General features: G+C 35.0%; 2 protein-coding genes across 2 annotated transcripts; both read left to right on the forward strand.

Annotated features, from left to right (window-relative positions):
• The first annotated feature begins 2,964 nt into the window (after positions 1-2,964).
• On the forward strand, positions 2,965-7,679 carry LOC135685330 (peroxiredoxin-1). Its single transcript, XM_065201240.2, has 9 exons — positions 2,965-3,162; positions 4,044-4,124; positions 4,658-4,694; positions 4,997-5,113; positions 5,551-5,673; positions 6,051-6,111; positions 6,653-6,722; positions 7,027-7,061; positions 7,509-7,679. The coding sequence occupies exons 1-9, from the start codon at positions 2,997-2,999 to the stop codon at positions 7,566-7,568; spliced, it is 750 nt and encodes a 249-aa protein (XP_065057312.2). The 5' UTR covers positions 2,965-2,996; the 3' UTR covers positions 7,569-7,679.
• Positions 7,680-10,277: 2,598 nt separating this feature from the next.
• LOC135685331 (ATP synthase subunit O, mitochondrial) lies at positions 10,278-22,205 on the forward strand. The gene is made up of 7 exons (XM_065201241.2): positions 10,278-10,412; positions 17,290-17,448; positions 19,345-19,417; positions 19,984-20,043; positions 20,965-21,077; positions 21,441-21,527; positions 21,929-22,205. The coding sequence occupies exons 1-7, from the start codon at positions 10,368-10,370 to the stop codon at positions 22,040-22,042; spliced, it is 651 nt and encodes a 216-aa protein (XP_065057313.1). The 5' UTR covers positions 10,278-10,367; the 3' UTR covers positions 22,043-22,205.
• Positions 22,206-23,351: the final 1,146 nt, after the last annotated feature.

Below are 23,351 nucleotides of genomic sequence, written 5' to 3' on the forward strand. Positions count from 1 at the left end.
AACCATTTCAGGAATTTATTGTGGGTTAAATTTCATAAAAATATGTTTGTTTACAAGCTGGTCTAGTCAGAAAAGTTGCCGTATAAATTCGACCATGTCATCAGCTGAAATCATTGGCTTTCTTTTAACTTTAAAAGTAACAATTGAGGTATATTCTTATTTTGGTAGAATGTTTATAAATTGTTGAAAATTAAAGCACCTTAAATCAATTATGACATATGTTAAATCTATTCAGCTGTCAAGACAACCAAATGAAGCCTCTCAGTCATCCTGAAAGCATTCTAAGAATAATCAATAAAACAATTCGATTTTATAGATAATAACAATATCATTTTTATTCCAGCCTCAATTTGAGTTTTATTCCTCGCGTGTAATGTTGAAAGTTAAATATGTTTAGTTTTATTGATAACGTAGATTAAAACTACACTCCCAAATTTCTAGCATTAGTATGAAATCAGAATTCAATATCGAATGAAAATATACTTTATATAATTTTATGAAGATATCTTTATACACAGTTTTTAAAGGACAATGTTATTATTCTAACATGAGGCCTAACGCAAATTGATTCGAGATAAGTAAGAGAACGGGCTTGAGTGTTACTGCTGCAACATTGAAGCCAACATTATCTACAAAGCTTTAAAGTGTATCTTTTTAGTGATGTGTCACATTTTTGAGTAAAGTCTCAAATATCTGCATTCTTGTATCTCTCGGAATGCCTCAGAGAGTCTTTTGTTTATTAGTCTTGGCATAGAGGGGAATGGAGAGACGATATCTTTATTTCCAGTTTCATCAACCGTTCGCGATTGATTAAATCTAAAGTTATGCGGGATCTTTGCATCCAATAAAGTTCCTCGACGCTCTTCATTTAGGTCCTTTTCTACAAATTCTTGATTGCCTCTGCTGACTCTTCTATTCGTAGTTTTCTTGTTTGAATTTCTCAAAACGGGAAATTCGGCCTTAGGCACTGTGATCGATAACTTTTTATTAAGGCTCGGTTTTCTTTCAGGTAAGGCTGGAATTTTTATTGTCGATCTTCTTTTTTCTGATACGTCATATGCTTTTGTGCCACGTCGATAGAAGAGACTCCGGTTGGATCCTTCAGCTTGAAGCACTTTATCCAAATCGCAAAGTGTCTTTATGTCAGAGTAACTTAATCTAGGCAGTCTATTTCGTCCTGTGCCATCTTCTTTACTCCAATAAGCTTTGGAATCCTTTTTCCTCGCTGTTATTCCATTTTTTACTTCATCCATAGGATTATCATAATGTAACCTAGGAAACGTTTCGCTTCTTTTTCTTCCCATGACATCAACTGAGGCTTTGCGGCCAAATTCTGCTCCAAGAAAGTTTTTTCGCACGCTCTGTCTCCGATTTGTAATTTTGTCCTTAACAGCCCATGATACAGACTGTTTCTTTTTTTTAATAAATAGTTTAGGCTCAAAAATCTCATTTGCATCGTCTGTTTGATCAACTGGGAAACTTTCTAGAACATTTGTCACCTTGACATTAACTTCTTCTTTTGCTGCTTCTGGTTCCCAAACAACAGCTTCGTCACCACTGGTACAATCACCATCTTTGCATTGGTCTTCACTCAAGACCTTTTCTTTTGTTCCGTGTAAACGAATTTTTATACTTTTCCTTGCATTGATTTTGGTAAAACTCTTTCTCCTTGCTTTATGCCTGGCAATCCGTTCTTGAACATCTCGTACTTTGTGCAGTTGTTCATTTTCTGTTTCATTTTGGCAAACTTTCGGCAAACGGCATTCTACGTTTGTCGATATTGAAGTACTTCGAGATTCCTGTGATGGTCTTCGAACTTTATCTGCAGCTAAGTTTAACCTCTGGCAAATGCTATTTCTGCTTCCTTTTTGAAGAGGGATTGGTACTTGTTTTTTCCAATTTACCCAGACAAACGACATTATTCTAACAACGTATATTTCTTTACACAAACTTGAAGAAGTATGTCCCAACAGTGTTATATTCGTGGTTTCGACCCTTGTACCCAAGTCGTTCTAACAAATTTCAACAAAACACAGCTTTTATTAGCAACAAGTTCCACCTCAACTAACCATTTGTCAGTCACCAATGTCAACAAGAAGCATTTTTGAAAGTGTTTGTTTGTTGTTGTACAAATGTGTCAAAGCGTAAAAATTAGCGTTAAAGAGTTCACGTCTTTGTATGAATGATAATAGTCCCTAGGCACATAGTTTGTATACGAATCAATCGATTGACACGTTTCGAATAAATTTAATCACCCATGTGTGATTTCATGCATGTGTTCGTAAATTTAATAGCACCATTAAAAGGCAACTCTTTTATCCCAGGCTGATATTTTGAAAAAGTATCAAAATCACATTATTTCGTTAGTTGATATATTGATATGGCTGAATTCCACTGATACACTCGAATAAATGAAATGTGTTCAATGTAAAATTTGATCTTTACATTTTAAAGCTTTGTAGTATCATTATATACGGCAGCTTTTTATGTTCAGCATTCAAACTGCCTTTGTACGTGCATATATAAATAGTCACACAGAAGTGTTAATTGTCGACTTGAGGAAAGAGGGATTAACAGGCCTAATTAGTCCTTCATATGCCAGCTTGCGAGAGTGAAGAAAGCTTCTAAAAATATGGTTTCTTGCCTGCACTAAAATGTCAGCAGCGTTTGATTTGAAATATTGTTTTTGGCCAATCAATAGACAAAAAGTCCGTAGGATAAAAAGTCCGTAGCTCAGGAGGCAAAAATCAGTCTATGTATCCAAAATTAAACTGTGTTCCGATTTTGACAAAATCAAGAGAATATTTCTGGATAATAGCTGCCTAGAAGTTGTCATGTAGCAACCATAAGAATATAGTGATTCTTGTATTGATGAAAATAATTGTTTATCTAGCATAATCTTGACAATTTAACAGGTCCTGATCTTTGATTGGTCCACGTACAGCCAACGCTTCTTTTTGTCTCACTCCGAAACGAGGAACTTCACATGAGCAAAAATGGCTACCACTACACGAGCTGTGCTTTTACTGTTTGTCATCGTTGGTGCAGTTTTCTGCAAAGATAAAGATGATGATTCTTGCAGAACATATGCAGGAGGTCAAGTCTATCCACAAGAGGTAAAAACCGGGCACGACCACGCTCTTCACTGGAGCAAAGCATTGAGTAAGTATTCTCTTGAAAGTGAAGTAGGGCAGGCTTCTAGTCAGCATCAGTAAAAATATAGAGGATAGTGCCCTTCCCGTAGAAACAAAAAAAAAGTCGAGGCTGTTGAGATATTTAGCAAAAAGGAAAACTTGCTTGATTTAAAGTCAAGACAAAGGAGACTGTACCGTTACATACAACCTTTGGCACCAACACGTTTGCCACAAAGCAGCACACACCCCCATCAACATTCATAAATGTAGACTTGAAATAAGTTGTGGTATTCAATCATTGAAATTTAAGGCCAATTTTAAGGAAAATTATTTACCAAAGGACTGCATGTTCTACTAATGCATTCCAGACTAAAACATTTCTTATGTAGAAAGAGTGTTTTTTATAGCCTTATAGCATCAGTGGATAGCAATAAGAATGTGCTTTGGTATTTAACTTAGTCTGGACCTTGATAATCTCAACAAAGTGAATTCCACATCTCTTGAAAATACACAGCCTGGAATTTGTTATTCCCCCTTTCAAACTTGCGTAGTTAAATCTTTCAGACAAAGCATCACTGCTTCCTCTATATCTTTAACTGAACAGTGCAAAATGTACTTCTCTCCTTTGTACCAATCTCAATTTGATTTATTGCATTGTTTGTTTATGGGTCTGATACAGAACTAGCAAATTCAAGTTTTTTAAGGTTACAACAAAGAAAGTTTGATGATGGCATTGTCCTGTATTTTCCAAAACAAATTGCTCAGATTGGTGCTCCTTGGTACCTTGCTGATTCCAAGTATTCCAGGGCTCAAAGTGTCCATGTAGCTTTTACTATCACAATATGGATTTGTCAGTTCTTGTCATTCACACAACAATGTACCAGTTTGAGATGTTTTTGTTTTTTGTAGTTTCACAACCAGCACCATACTGGGAAGGCAAAGCAGTTGTAGATGGTGAATTCAAAGACTTGAAATTAACAGACTTTAAAGGTGAACATTTGTCCTGTATATGCTAATATTACTGAAATTTCAAGAAAAGTCTGTTGTCTTAATAACTATAAGCAGTTCAGGAAAGTTAAAAAGTCAATGAAGTTCCACAGACCTTTTTTCGTTGTAAAGGTTTCCCTGATACAATGCTCATAGAATAAAAACTAAAATTTTTTGACAGTGCAGAATCTAAAAATGGCTTTGAAAAATACTAACATTTTAAGAGATACTAAAAGCTTTTATCTGCAACAATATGGTATCAAAACACCAGAGAACAATGAAAAGCTTAGTAGTATGTTTCAGAATGAGCTAATCTTCACAGGCATTTTTAGAATCTAACTGTGCTTCCCAAGGTCTTTGTCCCATCAACCCTTTTTGAATATTGAATTCTAACAGAACAAACTACTCTACATGTTAGATCTATTTGGGTGGTATGTTGCAGTTAGTTTTTTAATTTCTTTGATCATTGAAAGTACTCCATTGACATAACTTTTTTTCTCAATTCAACATTTATTAATTTTAATGTATTTTTTCAGGGAAATATTTGGTGTTCTTCTTCTACCCACTAGACTTGTAAGTTTTTTTCATTTTCATAAAATCTACAGCAATGTTCTTAATAAGTCACAAATCACCCTTAAAAACTTCTCCCTTCTCAATTAAAATTGCTTTATCAAGTCCAGTGGCTTCAGTTATCATGTAAGTATTCAGAGCTCAGTTAGCAGAGTTCCTGCTAAGTCATTGGTTTAACAACTGATTGATGAAAATTCAATGGTTTATGGTTCCTGTTCGACACTAAAGATCTTTTTCTATTAGATATACAATTTTGTTTTTTTAATTTTTATTTTGATCAAACTAATGGACCCTTTATTTTTTAGCACCTTTGTTTGCCCAACTGAAATCATCGCATATAGTGACAGAATTGAAGAATTCAAAAAATTGAATACAGAGGTTGTTGCATGCTCTGTAGATTCAGTTTTTACACATTTAGCCTGGTCAGTATTAAAGTTTTTGTTCAACATTAGAAATCCTTTAAAATTTTTAAAGTTATTAGAGCTTGACAATTATTCCAGATTTTAAAGGTATCGATCGAAAATGGCTTTGAAAAAGCAAAGATTTTACAACATATCAATCAGTTGGAAATTTGGGTGGAAAATGCTTGCTTGACAGTTGTCATTAGAAAAGAAATGTTTTGTATCTTATCTTCACTTTTGTCCCTATTGAGTCTAAATGACAAGAGGGAAGTTTTGCATCAACTTATTTTACCAGAGTCATCAAAAAGGCTGCAAGAATAAAACAATATGTGATTCATAAGTTCAAGCTACTTTATGAATTTTGTTTTTATAAAAAAATACTTTGATAAGAGTTTTTATATTTTTATATGAAAGAAAGTTGTTTAAGAAATCTTTTACAAGCTAGATTTGTTTTGTAGGATTAATACTCCAAGGAAACAAGGTGGGCTTGGCAAGATGCGCATACCTATTCTTGCAGATTTGACAAAACAAATTGCAAAGGATTATGGAGTGCTATTGGAAAATGAAGGACATACATTACGGTAATGAGCAACTTCAAATTTGTGGATTCAAAGACTGTAAATCATAGGTGTAGCTTCTTCATTTCTTTTGTCTCTTTTGTCTTATTGCCTGACCATGTCTCTACAGGTCTTATAATTTTGAAGTATTTAGCACTGGAATCATGGCTAGGTTGTGCTATGGCATAAAATCCAAGAGCCAAGAGCCATTTTTGTAACATGTTTTAGTCTGCATAAGCTCGTCATCTCAATCAATTTTTTTTAAATTTCTGATCCAAAGTATTTATTTGCCACAAACAAGCATTCTCTGTGCAGTGGGTGACAGCTTTTCCAGCATCTCCATAGTTGGGATATTTATATATAGATTTTCAATTTTATTTACATGTTTTGTTTCTTTGTAGGGGCCTTTTTATTATTGATGGCAATGGAATACTGAGACAGATTACAATGAATGATTTACCCGTAAGTACTTCATGTACGCAGCTCTTTATTATGTTAATGCTGTTGTCTTATTCTTACATAAAATGGAACCTTTAAGTCTATGTTTATCAATAATAATAATCAAGCAATAATATGGAAATACCAGGATAAAATTCAGAAACAAAGCAAAACAGCGACAAGAATCCCATGTTATGAGATATATTTTCCAAAATAGATTGAATTAAACAAATACTAATATTTCACCCAGACATAACAATATGGAAGATGTATGTATGTATATTTATACTTTCAGCTTCTTAGAAACATCTTTCTTTTTTATCAATTTTTTTCTTTATATAGACTGCAGTTCACTAAATTTCATAAAGGTTGTTTTAAAAGCAGATATATATCAATGACCAGCAAATATATAGCAATAGCCTTGTTCAAGACCAATTTTTTTTTCTATCGTATGCCCTCAGTGATTCTACCAGTTGTGCCTTTTAGCACCATCTTGTAGCCAATGGCTGTGTTTGATCTTAATGTCTAAATATGCACAGTTATAGCTTTGTAATTATGATTCAAGGTTGGAAGATCAGTTGATGAGACACTGAGGCTTGTACAAGCATTCCAATATACAGACAAACATGGAGAAGGTATTGACATATTTTGCTATCCATTGAAATTTAAATTTTTGACATACTGGGCCAATTTTTCTTCAATTTTCTTTCTAGAAAAATCACTGGATAGGAGGTATCAAATTGTTGCTGTTTCCCTATCTCCTCCCCGATTTGAAACAACCCCCTGTATCCCCCATATGAATCTGGCTCAATAATCATTGTCAGGAGGAATCTAGCACATACCTCAAATCAAATTGGGCTGATTTTATTGATTCAAGAGTGTAGAATATTATCTAATGTTCACAAACTAAAAGGCAATTTTTTCTTCTTATGACAACAGTATGCCCTGCTGGATGGAAGCCTGGAGCAGATACGGTAAGCAAATCATAAGCAAAAATTTTTTACTAATAGTAAACCATTCTACCCTTTTTTTCATTTGATGGAATCAGTGGCGGACACCTGGGCAGCGAGGGGGTGACTGCCCCCCCACCCAATTCTTTGGAGAACAATGGTATTTTGTTCTAAAACAATGGTAAAATGTTATATCATCTTATTAAAACAATAGGCTTCCCCCCAAAATTTGACTAAGTGTCTGCCCCTTGATGGAATGCTGCAGTGTTCTGAGAAATATTTGACAAATGACAATAAAACTTTCAAACATTTATCCAAAAGCTTATCTTTCTGGACTAGTTTCAACCTGCATATTTTGATTTAGAATACTACTGGTGCAAAAAAAAATTCTGCTTCCTATTTCCAAGCTACAATTTTAATTCCTTGTCATGAATCTCAACAATTATATATGTTCTATTTTTTTTTTCTTAGATTGTTCCTGATCCAAAAGAGAAGCTAAATTATTTCACGAAACAGAAGGAGGAAATGTAAAATTCAGAAACTTTTAATATCAGTCATTGATTTTGTAGTTCTGTTACTATTTACATTTTAAAATTGTTAAAGCTGGTTGTTAAAATAGCATAAATGCACATACATAATAAATCTATTTTTATCTGAAATTCTTAGAAACTAGAGATGAAGTTACCAGACCTTCCAAATCTCACACATTTTGCATGAGACATCCACATTGTCATATGTCACATGCATTAAGACAGAGTTTTTGTCCATTCTTCATATAGTTGTTGGTTTATTCAATTTCTTTGTGTTTTACCAAATCCAAGAAAATCCTCTTTCCTAACAAGCCTAGCTACAAAAGAGAATAGGACTAGAGAACAGCAAATCCCCACAGGTTGGGTGGTGCCATATTTATTAGAGATCAATTTAATTGTTTCTTGCCTACATGAAACACTGCTTAGCTTTATTGCAACTTTGAAACCCAGTATTTTCCCCCAAACTATCCAGGGAGACAATAACCTCCCTCCAAAAAGGCTTGGTATCACACAATGATTCCACAAATGGTGATGAAGAACTAGACTGCATGGAAAGCAAAAAGATTCTGAAGGCTATGCCCCTGGCTCTTTTTTCATCCATGTGGCAGTCAAAATAAATTATGGATCGGCCCCTGACCTTGAGATTTATTAATCTTTAATTTAATCGTCATAAAATATATTCATCTCTTACTTGAGTTACATTTAGGGTATGCATTGCATAAACTCTGGGGTAGTGTTTTTGGAGAAATTACAAATTTTAGGGTTTCACTTCATATTTTAAAGTGGTACAACCCCCTCTTCCGCCTATTGAAATTACCTCCCCCACGGACCTTCCCTTTTTAAAATTTTATATGTTGATGTATCGTGAATCAAGAACATTTTAATTATAGTTGTAAGAAAACTACCAAAGGAATTATATGTTCCAATGGGTGGGGGGTTTTATTAAAACAGCAGGTGCTAACATGGAAGGAAACCAATCATGAAGAATTTAAGGGAAATTCTATGAAAAAAATCTCATGTAATAAAGTGCTGATATTGAAGACGAAGGCCCTGATCCCTACAAATTTCCAAAAGTTAAACGGCCTCTCCAGCCAAAAAAAAAATTTTTTTATTGACTAAAAAGTTAGCATCTGGTGCGTGTATTATGGCAAAGTCGTTGTTTTTGCGAAATTCCAATTAGCTTAGAAGTTATAAGGCTTTAAAGTTGCACCTTTCCGAGAAAAAAAACGACAAAAGCTTATATCTCACAAACTGTAAAAAATATCGAAAAACAAATAACGAATTCGTGATCAGCAGGTTCAACTCCTTTAGATTAGCCAATAAAATGCAAGTGCAAAATTTGGCTGGAGAGGCCCTTAAAGAATTCTCCCCTTTTCAGCAAAGTTTCCTGTTTTCAGGATTATACACTTACGTTGAAAAAATGTTGGGAAAACTTCAAAATTTGGAAAACATTTTATGCAGAAACTTTTGAAAGGCCTTTTTAAAGTCGTTTGGCATTAAAAAGGTACGGCAGCTATTTCCATGAAGTTTTTGCAAGACGTTGTTAGCGTTTTGATGCTTTTTACGTACGCCAACAAATTGAAAAAAAGGTCAACCATAAAGTTATTTGGCCTTGAGATCTAAACATGGATTTTTTTATAATCAAGAACTAAGTTACGAGAAGTGCTTGCAAATTGCTTTCTGCGAAAATACTGCGAATAGTTGTCGTGAAATTGCATCAATTGTCGGATGCTAATTGAGTGCAGGTTTTGTGGTGTGTAAATACTTTTTCCGTACAAGAACAGTTAAAATTTACGAAGGGTTAGCAGACCGAAGAAGTTTACGACGCTGCGAGACAAAGGTTTTTTCTCAGAGAACTGTTATATATACAGGAAAATTGTAAGAACCTAAGCTTTTATGGTTATAATTCAAAGGCTGAAGTGTTTTTTCAACTTTCAACCACATTTGGGGATTCATAGGACTAGATTGTTTGACAAAATAAACTGCCAATATCGGAACAAGCCTCAGTTGCAAAATCGAAAACCTTCGCAACGCCATAGTGTGTTAATCGAAGGTGTCCCTCTATACTTTTTTAATGTAAGTGTAGCTAGTTGCTCCATTTTAAGAAAAGAGGGTACTTTCCAGCATTTTTCAGAAATATTAAAGATGTCCCTATTATATACCATGGCATCAGGGACCACGCGCCAGTGTAAAAGTGGAGGGCCCTCTAGAACGCCAGAAAACGCCCCTTTTAGAAAATACTTTCTTACTTCTACTGAATTTTTATAAACAGTCTGGTTCAGAGAAGATATCAATCACGATAAAAATAGACAAAATTAGCTTGAGGGTAATAAAAAACCAAGCTAACAAAGTTAGAAAATATATCATATTATTCAACAAGATAAAACACCTAGAAAATGAACAAAAAAGATTTCCAGTTAAGAAAAACTGTTACTACATAGGAGTAAACTATCCAAAGTTGCGTTAGAGTAAACTTTCCAAAAAATTTTCTAGTCTCATTGCAAAAAAGTGGATGGGCTAAAGCCCCTGCTAGCCAAATGACTGCGCGGTGCCTGCATGGCATTCCCAATCATTTCCCATATTTCGTAGGGATTGTTCTGATGTCCTTTACTTCTTGCAACCCCTGGCCCTCTTCAACTTCAAACCTGCCTGCCTGCCCTGCTCCGCTGATCTAAAAAAAAAAGTTTTTTTAGATCATGGCCCGCCCCAGTGGCCTGCCCTCTGTCAGTTTTGGCCTCTTTGTGAAATCAACTTTTTTGCCCAGAATCCTTTTCGGTCTCTTCTCAACCAGGAGGACAACATGGCTACCCAAAGAAGTTGCAGCAAACTTGCCCGGCTGATTGGAGTAAGCTTTTACCATAATTTAACTTAATCTACCATTTACTTTTATTTATATTCGAGTTTTTTATCTACTTGTATCAGCAATTGTCGAACATTTCTATTTGCCACGCTACGTTTGCAAACAGGATAGACGCAAAGGCCCTAGGCCTCTGCGCCGGGATTCTATCTTCTCTTATCTGCGGACTGTCAAATAAGTACGATTCAAAGCCAGCTACCTCGCAAAATTAATGGAAAATAAGTTGCTTTCGTTCGGGCAATTCATGCATTTTTCTTTTGCTATCAATTGCCCTATAATGTTTTGGCTTCTTCAGGAAGGCTAACCCCCAGACTCGGGCAGCAGAGTATGGCACCGCGTACCATTCAGCACCAGATTCATCCCCAGATTCATCCCCAGATTCATCCCCAGATTCATCCCCAGATTCGAAAACTTGCTTGTACTGCTCGAAATGTATCGAAATGACAATGATTAGCAAGAAAATATGTTATTTCCAGAGTTTCCTTTCTAATTCCACTTGATAAAAATTTTTTCTTGCCAATTTATTCTTGATGTTTTTAGCGGGCCTAGGCATGCGTATTTTCCATCCCAGATTCATCCCCAGATTCGCGCTTTGTATAATATGGGTCTAAAAACAGCATGAGATGTGTCAAAATGACAATAATTCGAGAGAATGTGTAGCAATATTACGATTGAAACTGTTTGTAATAATGTATCTATTATAATTATATACAAAACGTAACCAAACTGGGAATTATATACAAAACTGATAAACGGATACCATTAATATTTAAAACAAGGAATTAAATCAAACATTATAATTGTATATATTTTCAGGATCTATAGGTCCTACATAGGTAAACTATATACCAAACAATAGCATTTGATGTTTCCATTAATATGAGACCATCCATAGGTTCATAGGATAAAGTTTCGCAAAGTTACATTAAAATTAAGTTTCACTGGTACCGACAAACTGTCAGGTATCTTTATTTACCCGCAAATCAGTAATCATTAAGGAAGAGTAAGTCACTCTGGAGGACTGTCGGCAGAAACACCATCAACAAAATGGCAAGATTTGTGCCCAATTATGATGAATTCGACGCAATGACTCTATTTGGAATATGCCGACAGTTCACAGAGAACATTACTGCTACAATTGCCTGGTGTCGGCGAAATGGGCTGCTTGCACGAATGATGTTGTGTGAGCGCTGCCATGTTGACTGTGTTGAGGGTGCCCTCAATAGATGCCAGGATGGGGTAACATGGTGGTGCCCACAATGTCGAAGAAGGTTCAACATACGCAAGGGGAGTTTCTTTGAAGGTTCGAAGTTGCATTTGTGGCAAATAATAGGGCTTACCTATTCCTGGAGTTTTAGACTGTGGACGCACAAGGGGCTTGTCGCAGAAGCATGTCTTCAAGGTACTTGAAATTAAAAGTGAACACACGGTGGTTGATTGGAAGCAATTCTGCCTTGATGTCTGTGTGGAGCATTTTCTCGAACAATCCGCAACAGATTGGTAGATCTGGCCGCATTGTGGAAATTGACGAGAGCCTGTTCGCCAAGAGGAAAGGAAATATAATTGCAGCAGATTTCTTCTTCAAAACTGGATATTCTGAGGATATGACCCGGTCGACAAAAAAGGGTTCCTGGTTCCAGTTCCTCTGAGAGATGCCGTGAACCTACTACCAATTCTGCAAACTTGAGTTGTGCCTGGCTCCATCGTATGTTCAGACATGTGGCAGGCATACAACCCAGTAGGATCATCGGCTACCAACATCGGACTGTGAGCCACACCTATAATTTAGTCGACCTGGTCACCAGGACCACTACAAACCATGTGGAGGCAATGTGGCAGCGGGCAAAGAATAAAGTCAAGTCCCAGCATGGTTCAACAAATCGCGAACCTATACCAGACTACCTGGCAGAGTTCATGTGGCTGCAGAGATTTAAGGACAGTCCATTTTTTCATTTATGACATCAAATAGCAACGAAACTGTACGTTATTGCCCGCAACTCGCGCGCGATAGCGCGGGAGTGAAGGGCTTATAGTCTGCCCCACGTATAAGTAGCATATGGAAGCTTCAGTTCATGTTGTCAGCACTTTGTCAGCAGATTTTGTCACTTTTCTGCTGCCATGACAACTGTCAATCAATTTCATTGTCAATCAATCGGCTTTGTCGAGGAGGTTGTTAACCGCCACCTCTTTGTGCGGAAGGGAATTATCTTCGGAGAGTTGCTCTGCCAAGACTCTGTTAAAGGCCTTCGGTTTTTTTGGCACGAAAACGGTGCTGCATCACAGCTCGGTTCTCCGCAATGGATGGAAGTTTTGATTCGAAGTTTTGGGAATCAAAACCAGTCGAATGCCACACCTTTCTCCCAAAAACTCTACACCGTACGAGCAAAAGTTATGATTGTCGTGATTATAGCCTGTACATCGCTGTACGAATCCTTTATCGCAATCGATTTTAGCTGTACCCGTTCTATCACGTGTCCATTTTCATACGTCTTTGCTTCACGAAAACGCAAAATAAATGTCAAACCCTAGAAAAACTTCATGATTTTCAAAAGGGCGTTGGACTTAAATCAAAGGCAAACTGAACACCAAAAATTCTTGATAAAAAGAATAGTTTAGCATCAACTAGAGCAGCTGTTTTATAAAATTGTGAAAACCCAAGATGGTGTCTTCTTCGAATATCCTGACCTAAATTTTCAAAACAATCATTATCAAGGAATTAATTGTTTGCGGGTAGTACTAGCAAGAGCTATTTCTAGTTTAAACTTTTCTTTAGGATGTCTCTTTTAATCTCTGTAGTATATGAATTCCACCACATAGTCTGTAAAAAGCTCTATTTTGTTGACCCTATTGTGACTTGAGTTGTTTTTGCTCTTGCCTGCTGGGAAGACGAGCGAGTATTTTTTCATAATGTCATCAATTAACTTAAAATGCAAAATTGCAAAGGCGCATCTCCCCAGCAACAGCTCATCGCCCCGTTCGTAGTCGCTAAAATATGCCTCCGTTTTCCAGTCCCACCACATATAAATCCAGTCCCAACACACGTTTAAACCCTGCACATTTAAAACGAGTCTCCTTGTTTTTTACCAGTTTTTTACTTTAGATGAATACGATATTAGGTGGATACTCTATCAATAGATGAATAGTCTGATTCCCGCTCCCAAAATATTAAAAACAAGACCCTTGTTTAGTAAAAGTTTTTTCCTTGCATTATAATTGCGTTCAGTTGAAATTGCTGATTTATGTCTATTGTTGGATTTGTTAACACTTTAAACTTGCTGATGAAAGAAACATTCATTTGGTGGTACAAAACTTAAAACTTTGCTTTGACAAAAAAGCAAACTTTTGCATATACTAAAGCTTTTCGTCTGACGTTATTTTCCCGCACTCTCTATTAATTATCTTCAAAATCCTGTTGTCTGTAAACTCTTCAGAGTATAAAACGTCACGTCAGAACATAGATCAAAACACTAAGCTAGGAAATATAATTATATTTACCCAGTTGTGGATCGAAATAGGATAAGCGAGCACATGACTGTCGAGGTTACCAAATCATAAATATTGGTGAAGCCCGATCGTCCTTCCATCTAGCAGTTTTGGAATCTATCTACGTGAGCACAAAAAATAATTGGTAACATTCTCTATAGACAGGCGGCACTGATTGGGCAACTTGAAAGGTCATCATGAATATAGCCTGGCATTCATAATTACACAGGAATCCCGTAGGTGATTACAAATTGAATGGAACCCCATGCTTCTGCTCAGGCGTTGCTGTTTTTGCTTTTATGATGACAGTATTATCTTTATAATTGTAGCTTATATTGTAAAAATATTCGTATTATTTTAATCACTTTTGTGTACTTTTACTTCATTGTTCATAACTAGATGGATCATTTTTGGTTCATAACATACACTCACTTGTATCAAATAAAATCTGGCCTAAAATCTGGAATTCACTCCCCGAATCAATAAAGACAACACAAAATACTAGACAATTTAAGAATTTGATCAAAACTTGGTTCCTTGAAAACAAGTGCGCATGCTCGTTTTGCAGTAAATGAACTGTCTTATGCAATCCTTGAAATTGCTTCATGTTAGACTTAATTAGTGTATATTCACTATACACCAATTCGACTTACGACCTCGTTTTGGAAATTTCTCCAAACTTAATTATACGACTTTTGTAAGCTCAGATTTGGTTTTATCGCTCAGATTTTAGGCAGGATACCATTTTTCATATTATTTGAGCTTGTATTTTAGATTTTACCGAGAAATTAAGTTTGAAAACTTGTAAGGGACTTGACCGCAAAAATCGTTTCGGGGGGAAACTTTACCCCCCTAGTCGCCAATCACGGTCAAATCCCTTATAAAGTTTTTATCTTTATGTCGTCATAAAATCAATATCGTGAGCAATATCATAATGAAAACTTACAAGTAGACTAAAATCATTGCTGTCAATTTGAATCTGAGGTCAAATATTTTGTACAAAAGAATTTTTCAAAATGAGGCCGTAAGTCGAATTGGTGTATTGTAAAAACTAACGTTAAATGATCTACAATACAATCAATACAATCAATACAATACAATACAATACAATACAATACAATACAATACAATACAATACAATACTCATGGACTCATATTTTTTTATATTAAACTCGCTATAAGAAACTCGTGATGGGTGAACTTAGGTACTTGATGGAAAAATAATTAAGAAGTGACTCAAGTAATTTTGTGAAATTCTATCATCATGATTGGCTGGTTGGCATAAAATTTAGACTCAGAGACAGAGAATACTCAGAGACTGGAAATGAACATTTTGACTGAAATGTCATGAGCATTTTAAAACTTCAAAATAAATATTGACAATTTGCAGCAACGAAAATCTTTAAAACAATTTTTTTCTGGGAAATTTCTTAGCGCTAAAAATTGAAACCGGGAAGCCAATATTAAAGTTAATAATGTCATATTTAAAAAACTGAAGAAGCAACGAGTATTGGAATTTCCACGGCGTTGAGAAACTAGAGTACTTTAATTCCACCTTTGTTTCTTATAAAAAAGAACTGTATGTCATTACAGAGGGCTTAAGGGTTTTTATTGGTCCCGATTGTTGCCAACCAAAAAGATAGCTCACTCCCAAAACTTTCGACGGTTTCGCACAAAACCAGTGGATGACAGTGGATTTTTCAAAATAGAAAAAATAGAGGAAAAAATAAACTATATCATGGAGGCCAATTTCAGACCTCCTAATCGAAAATTGACCATCCCATGATTCATGCTTAATAGGTGTTCGTTGAGAAGTCATAAAATATCGTGAAAAACCTCTAACAAATCCTTCTTCCGCCCATTTCCCAAATAAAAAAATTTTAGTTACGCACTTGCAAGCTGTGTTCTTACCTCCCGTTCCACTCTCGATTTCCTTTGCAATTGTGTTTCTGAAGGCTTCCGGCTACTACAACGTAAATGGCGGGCCTACGTGTCTGCTGTTTGATGAATTTTAGATTTTTTTTTCAGTGTTGTGCTGATGCTGGTTCTTGGTTTTATTCTAATTTCCTGTTTATTTCGTTTCTAACGGCAATGTGTCTTGTTTATTTCTCTGTATTCAACTGGTTTACACTAACTTTGCGAAACTTTATCCTATGGACCTATGGATGGTCTCATATTAATGGAAACATCAAATGCTATCGTTTGGTATATAGTTTACCTATGTAGGATTTAAAGATCCTGGGAGGTACATCACTGCATTAAAGTGCCCACTTAACCAAAGTGCACTTGCACACTTGAAATTTTGCTCTTGCACACCCAAAATCTCACTGGAAACTGCAGAGCTCTGCAATCTGGGCTAACCCCAGCACGGCAGGCATATAAACCCAAACTTTCATTTCAGTCATTAGAAGACAAGGTTGTTAAAATACAAAAAGGTTTTTTGGGTTTTTTCAAAGTGCTTTTTTCAAGTTTGTCTAAAAATTAGGTTCCGTAAAGAATTATTGAAAGAGTAACTGCATGTACAAAAATGCATTGATTGATGCAAGACTAGACCTTCTAGTCCATGCTCATTCTATTTCAAGTATATTTGGATCAATTGCAAAATGCACTAGCACTTTCTCTTATCACTCGATAAAGATTAGGCCTATTTCCCTCCTTTTGTTAAAACTCATCTTAAACACCCAATATTGCATAGAATAATGCAGCATATGATGATGATGCATTTGGTGCATGGCAGTTCCACCTTTGTTTTTTGCTGATGGTGCTTAATTTTTCTGCAATTAAGAACCTTGACAATTTTCAGGGTTATTTGGTTCATAAATGAAGGGGCTCCAACTCAAAAACCACATCCAGCAGATTCTTGTATTAGGATGTTTTTTGTTTCTGATGAATAAAATCCTAAACAATAACTGAGCAAAAAGAAGCTGGAGCTTCTCTGCTTAATTTGTTGCTTTTAATGATTCTTAGCTGTTTTGCTGTGTGTGTGTTTTGGTGTTGAATCATAATAAAAATGACAATTTTGAAAATTGTTGTCTTTTTTAACACTTTCTTGAGTTTATCTCATTTTACTTTGTTGTATTGTTTCTATTTTGTTGTATTGTGAGTGCCACAATGATTCAGCTTGGTGATGACATTTACTTTTTTTCTTATTTAGATTCATCATATTTTTAAGGGTCTCTAAGTATTGCTGTTAAAATTATTTGAAATTAATTTCATGCCTATGTACCACTTTTCTTTATTTGCATAAACACAAATTTGTTTGTAAGTCTGTTGTATATGTCATACTATCTTATCATTCCAATTGATGTCTCTCTTTGTGCTTTTCAAGAATTCATACTCTTTGTGCTTTTCAATAATTCACATTTGTTCTCATTAATCTTAGGCAAGGCAGTTTAGTGTTAGCAGTGCTGTCAGAGGTCAAGTGGTAAAGCCACCACTCCAAATTTATGGTGTTGAAGGTCGCTATGCACATGCCCTTTTTTCTGCTGCCAGCAAAAAGAATGCATTAGATAAGGTTGAAGCAGATATAGGCAAAGTCAAGGTAGGTGTCTGTTTTTTATTATTTTAAAGATAAATATCGACCAAGTTAGTTGTTATTACATACAAGTTGGCCAATGATTCCTAGGTCCATATCTAAGGCTCTTAATAATTATTGATAGTTAATCACATATGCATTTACAAATAAGTTTTTAACTTATTGCTATTTCCAATTGCTGAAATATAGATTTTTAGTGTTTGAAAATCTGTTCCCAAAATGAAATCGTCTTTTCAAAACACTCTTTTCAAATGGTTTTGTTTTGACTTTTATAGAGCTTTTATCTACATGGGAAAAAACACAAAAAATACAAATAAAACACATGGTCAGTTAATTAATCTACTTAAGTTAATTGGTCTTTTTTTAATAAATATATGTTTTTATGATAGGAATAAAAATGTAATTATTATAATAAAGTTTGTTCAGACCACCAACATCCCTAAAATTAGCTGCCATAAAGTTTGATTTAATGAATAGTCATAACCTTGACAATTTTACTTGCATTTCCATAACCATCGCTAAGAATATTGTAATCTGAAGAGCAGTCTTGTAATGTGAAATATGCTGACATGCTCGTAATTGCATGCCTTAAAAAGTTAAGGTGTACGATGGCCTGCTAACCATAAAATGGAGACCTTACAATTTTTATGAAGACGTAATAACCTTTTAAATGAGATATATGTATTGGAAGAGGTGTATCACAGTTTGAAAAAGTGTATGAGGTTTTTATTTACAAAATAATTTTTACAGAATTTCAGAAGAAGTTTATTGAAAACAAAGTAATTAAACAAAAAGCATACAATTTTTTATGCCCTGTTGCCATTACTCCATTAATTGTATGTAATGGAGTTGAAAGAATCTGTTTTAAATGTTGCATTCATATTAATATGCTCGAACAGTCATTTGATACCAAACTGGAGACATTTGAAAAGGCTGTTCAAAGCAGAGTCATTTGAAAACGCAATGCTTTAATGAGACGGAAAAATATAGTCATCCGAAAACAGAGTCATTCATTCTCTGTCCAAAAACAAGCAAATAGCTTCGTTTTTGTTTTGACCAAAGCAGAGTGGCCCAGTGTAATGAAACAGCTCAATAAAATTCTAAAACTGAATCATCTGAAAACGAAGATATAGGAAAACAGAGTAATGGAAAGTGGACCTTAAAGAGTGATTTTGCCCACAGAAATTCCATCAAGATAACAAACACAAAAAATGAAAAGTTAATTTAAAAGAAAATTAGCAAAGAAACAAAAGGGAAAAAAGAAAAGTATTTCAAAATGTAGTGCTGCACAACCGATACAAAGCGCACCTTGGGGGTTTTTGGATTGTACGGGTGCAAGGTGTTGTAAAGTGTTATTTCTCACTCGATTCTCAGGAAAAAGACAACAAAGACACCTTTGTTGATGATATGCATCTATATATTTGCATTATTTACTTTAGGCCTTTATCTCGACTATCTGGTTAATTATCATTGATGTGTCTATGTGAGCTTCTCTCCACCACTCCACTGGCCTATGCCAGGGAGTAGTCGTCTCTTAACTATGACCTTTTGGAGCTCCCTCTTGTACCTGACTACAATTCTTACTATCGGATCTTTTACGCCCATGTGTGTGTTTCCACTATTACCTCATTATGGCATAATGACCTTGGTCTATGACCTGTCATGTGTCTTTGCACACTTATCACATGCTACAATTCTTCTAATTACACGCATGGAATAATACCTACGCTTAAACTTCACAACAAATGGCACCATTCTTTCTCTTGCTTCCTTAAGTCCACACCTGGATATAAATTTATGCTTATAATTTGGTAATTATCCAAAGTTTATTCTCTGAGGATGTTATTCTTAGCTTTTTTGTGCTATTTGCTGATTGCTTTTTGAAATGATTGTATTTTTCAGGATTTATTGAAATCAGAACCACTTCTGACTGCATATGTAAATGATCCTGTTGTAAACAAAAGAGACAAGCAGAGTATGTTCAATGTTTTTTTTTGATATGTTATGAGTATAATTGCCTAATGCAATAAGAGTGTTGTTATATATCAAGATCGAATTATTTCTGTATTTCACCAAAGTAAAGATGTTTGATACAGATTAACATTTATCTTCTTATTTCTGCAAACATGCATTGTACACTAAAACTGTTTTCTAAAGACAAGATTTTTGTATAGACTATGCAAGTACCAGTATTATGTTTTATCTTTGACAAAATGTATGTCACAGAAAGATTCAATAAGGAAGTTGAAATCGGTTATTTCTAGTATTTTCCTTGTTTTTGTTCTAATGTTGATCAAATTTTAGCCAAATGTGACATCAGGCCATATTTCATTGCCAAGTAATTGTTTAGATAGATTTGTTACAACCTGCAAGCTTAATTTTGTGCTGTCATTATTCAAATGTCCTGCCCTTCTGACACTCAAGAATAGCAATGTAAACTACCCCGTTCTAAGCACCAAGAATAGATTGTGTGTATATTGTAGCTCTTACCCTACAACTTTATTGATAGAACCTTATTTCAAAATCTTATTTTTACCCCAGATGTTCTAGAGAAAATATTGAAGGAAAGGAAGTTTGACGAGCTTGTAATAAACTTCTTCAGTGAGTATACTTTTTCTTTATTGCTTCTTTCAGACCAGTGATGTTTGCATAATGTTCTTTGGCCACACTTGATAAATGGTTATCATGCTTCATTTGTAATTTGATTCCTCACAAATGCTATACTCTCGAAAGTATATACCATTCGGTTTAAGAGTATTATTCTGTCAAATTAAGTATTTTCCTGCCCACAACCCTCAGAATTTATGCATGGGCTAGACATGAATTCTAAACAGTTGATGCAGCTGCATAATTTATTACAAATGGGTTCACACTTACAACTATCAGAGCTCAAAAGTAGGTGTTAATTGGAACAATTGCCCCTAAAGTTGTAGCTATCATGCGCAACAATTTATTAAGAAGTACATCTGTGTACAGTAAAACCATGAAGAAAAGTAAACAGCACTATAATGTAAGAATGAAAACATGAACAAACTAATTGCATTTTTCTGTCCGGCAAACTTTTCGTCAGCAAACAAGAAAAGGACTTGCAATTGTCCTGCCTATTGCATGGAACAAGGCAAAGAGATTGGAAAAGCCAGAGCCAGAGTTTTTAATTCAGTCAAACACAAAATCTTGTCGCGTACTTGGGTATTTATTGTTCAAAATTTGTTTGAAAAGTATATATACCTAATGATGAAAACGTTTTTGACAATACAGCTAAAATGTGTTCAACTCGGGGGGAAAATGTTGATCAACAAAATATTTTTTTTACTACAAAGTTGGTTGCATAGGAGATTGCCTTTTTATTTACTCCAATTCACGAAGCATTTCTCTTTTGAAATTAGCAATTTGTAGTCTTGATACTTGTCTGCATGCATACAGTTTTTGGACTGCGCAACATTGTACCTCATCCAAAAAAAATTTAAGCCCTGACTATGCAAATTTGACCCAACATAATTTCAATCTGGATGTCATTTTTAGGTTCGTTGGCAGAAAACAGTCGTCTTAAAAAAGCAAATGGAATATTCAATGCCTTTTCAAAATTAATGAGTTCACACAGAGGTGAAGTTCCTTGTGTAATTACCACAGCAAAGGTATGTTGTTAGAAAATATTAAATATTTTGTTGACTTTGTCTGCTTTTCTCTGCATTTCATATCATGGTTTTTGTTTTCCTACTTTTTAGTTAAGTTTCTGTTATTCACTGATTTATCTCTCTATTCAATGTTTTTGTTTTTTTTTGCAATATTAAGTTTTATTTTGGAGTTTTCTAATCCAACTTGTCATACACTCTGCACTTGTTGTTGCCATTAGTTGTTTCTGTTGTTTTGTCATTTACTGTCCATAATGCAGTATATGATGCAGTAATGAAAAAAATGAACTAGGAGCATTTTTGAAATAATACAACAGTTTCACTATTTTATCTTCTTTGTGCAATTACTGTTTGTTAACATTTTAGACTGTTGAACCAGGACAATTGAAGGACTTGACATCTGCACTTGGTGGCTTTATCAAAAAAACTGAATCACTTAAAGTTGAGACAAAGGTAATTTTAAAGATGTCATTATATACTTTATCAATAGATTTAATATAATTTAATATTTTGTCATTTATCATATCATATTATACCTTAAGATACACAATAAAAGAGATCAGTTCATTCTCCCCCAACAGTTTGTTTTCACACTGCAATTGGTCAGGAGATTAAAAATACGGCGTAAAAATACGGCGGAAAAATGCTGTTGCTGCTGCTTTGGCTTTAAATTTTCAACGCTCATGTTAGGAATTGATGTATCTTCATAGAAGCTTAAAAACAGTTCTTAAAGGCTATTGTTTTTATATACTGGTTTGTAAAGTATGGCAACAATCTTCTGACTCGATAGTGCTAAATCAAGTAAAGTCCATGTACATTGCATAGTTCTTTTAAATTATTTATCTGCATGTTAGGTTGACCCACAATTGATTGGTGGCATGGTTGTCGATATTGGTGAATTTCACATTGACATGTCGATTGCAAGCAAAGTCAAGAAGATGACAAACAATCTGCGTGACGCTTTGTAACTTTCAAATTAACTTTAGAAGATAATGTATGAATGTTGAGGTGAGAATCCATATTAAAAGTTAGCTCATGTTTTGGATGGAAAATGGTTTATGAAGAAGGTTCTTCTTTCGAGTTCTATTTGACATTGTTTTATCCAATTTCTCTTGTTGCTTGAAGATCGTACACATGTCTCCTTTGTCTCGTGTCCTTCTTTCTACATTTATTTCTACAAATTTTTCGCAATTTGCTACCTCTCGCCTTTGCTGTAGTGTTCCATCGTCAAATTCTTAAAATGTTATCACTCTTGACTCTTTCTTCTAAAATGACGGACTGATAATGACTGAAAATGACGGTAATTTTATAATGTCTATTTTGTTTTTATGAGTAAGTAGTTTGTAATCCAGTTAGCTGCTACAAATATAAAACTGAATTGACTGGACTTCAATGTCCCCAACCACCCCCCCCCCCCCCATCAGGGTGTATTAATGCATCTCAACAATTCCCAAAGTCGATAGATTCGACGCTCTTTCTTCCTTAGATACATATACACTGATGATTCCTTAGATCATTAGAGCATACACAAACTTTGCCATTATCTCTGCAACTGCCAGTCGCCTTTCTTTGTTTCTAAAGAATCTTTTTGTGGTGCAGAATTTAGAGATGTCTTTTAAAAGAGCAAACATTTGAGTAAATTAAAGCATTTCGTCTGACACTCTTTTAGAACATAGATCGAAAACTCTACGCTAGGCAAAATTATATACCTAGTTGTGGATCGAAATAGGCTAATCAGAAACGCGAGCACATGACTGCTGAGGTTGCCCAATCAATGCCCCTTGCCTATTGAGAATGTTACCAATAGAGTCCTAAGTTGGAAACGAACTCCTGTCTTGTGTCTACACAATAGCGTAGACAGAAGCTCTATGATTGATTTTTTTTCAAAGCCATTTCTAAAGAAGTAGATACAGGGATTGTATCTACGCAACTGTCTAGGCTTTGCGTTGCCTGCCATTTTGCGTCCTCTGGTTCCTTGCGTCTTGTAACCGTTGGGTCTTGTAACCGTTGCATCTTGTCACTCTTGCGTCTTGTAACCCTAGCGTCTTGTAACCCTTACGTCTTGTAACTCTTGCGTCTTGTAATCCTTGCGTCTTATAACCCTTGCAACGGCCTACCTTTTATCCGTATTCATGCTTCATTCATAACAAACGTCGTGAAGGTTTTTGCTTCAATCCAAAGAAGATCTTAATGAAGTTTCAATTACCTATTTTTTTACACTCATAATTCAGAATATAGTACACTGCATGCAATTTACTTTTTGTTGATACCAGAATG

This window comes from Rhopilema esculentum, chromosome 15 (assembly GCF_057945365.1).
Source record: "Rhopilema esculentum isolate cy_ngs chromosome 15, ASM5794536v1, whole genome shotgun sequence".
Taxonomy (NCBI): Eukaryota; Metazoa; Cnidaria; class Scyphozoa; order Rhizostomeae; family Rhizostomatidae; genus Rhopilema; species Rhopilema esculentum.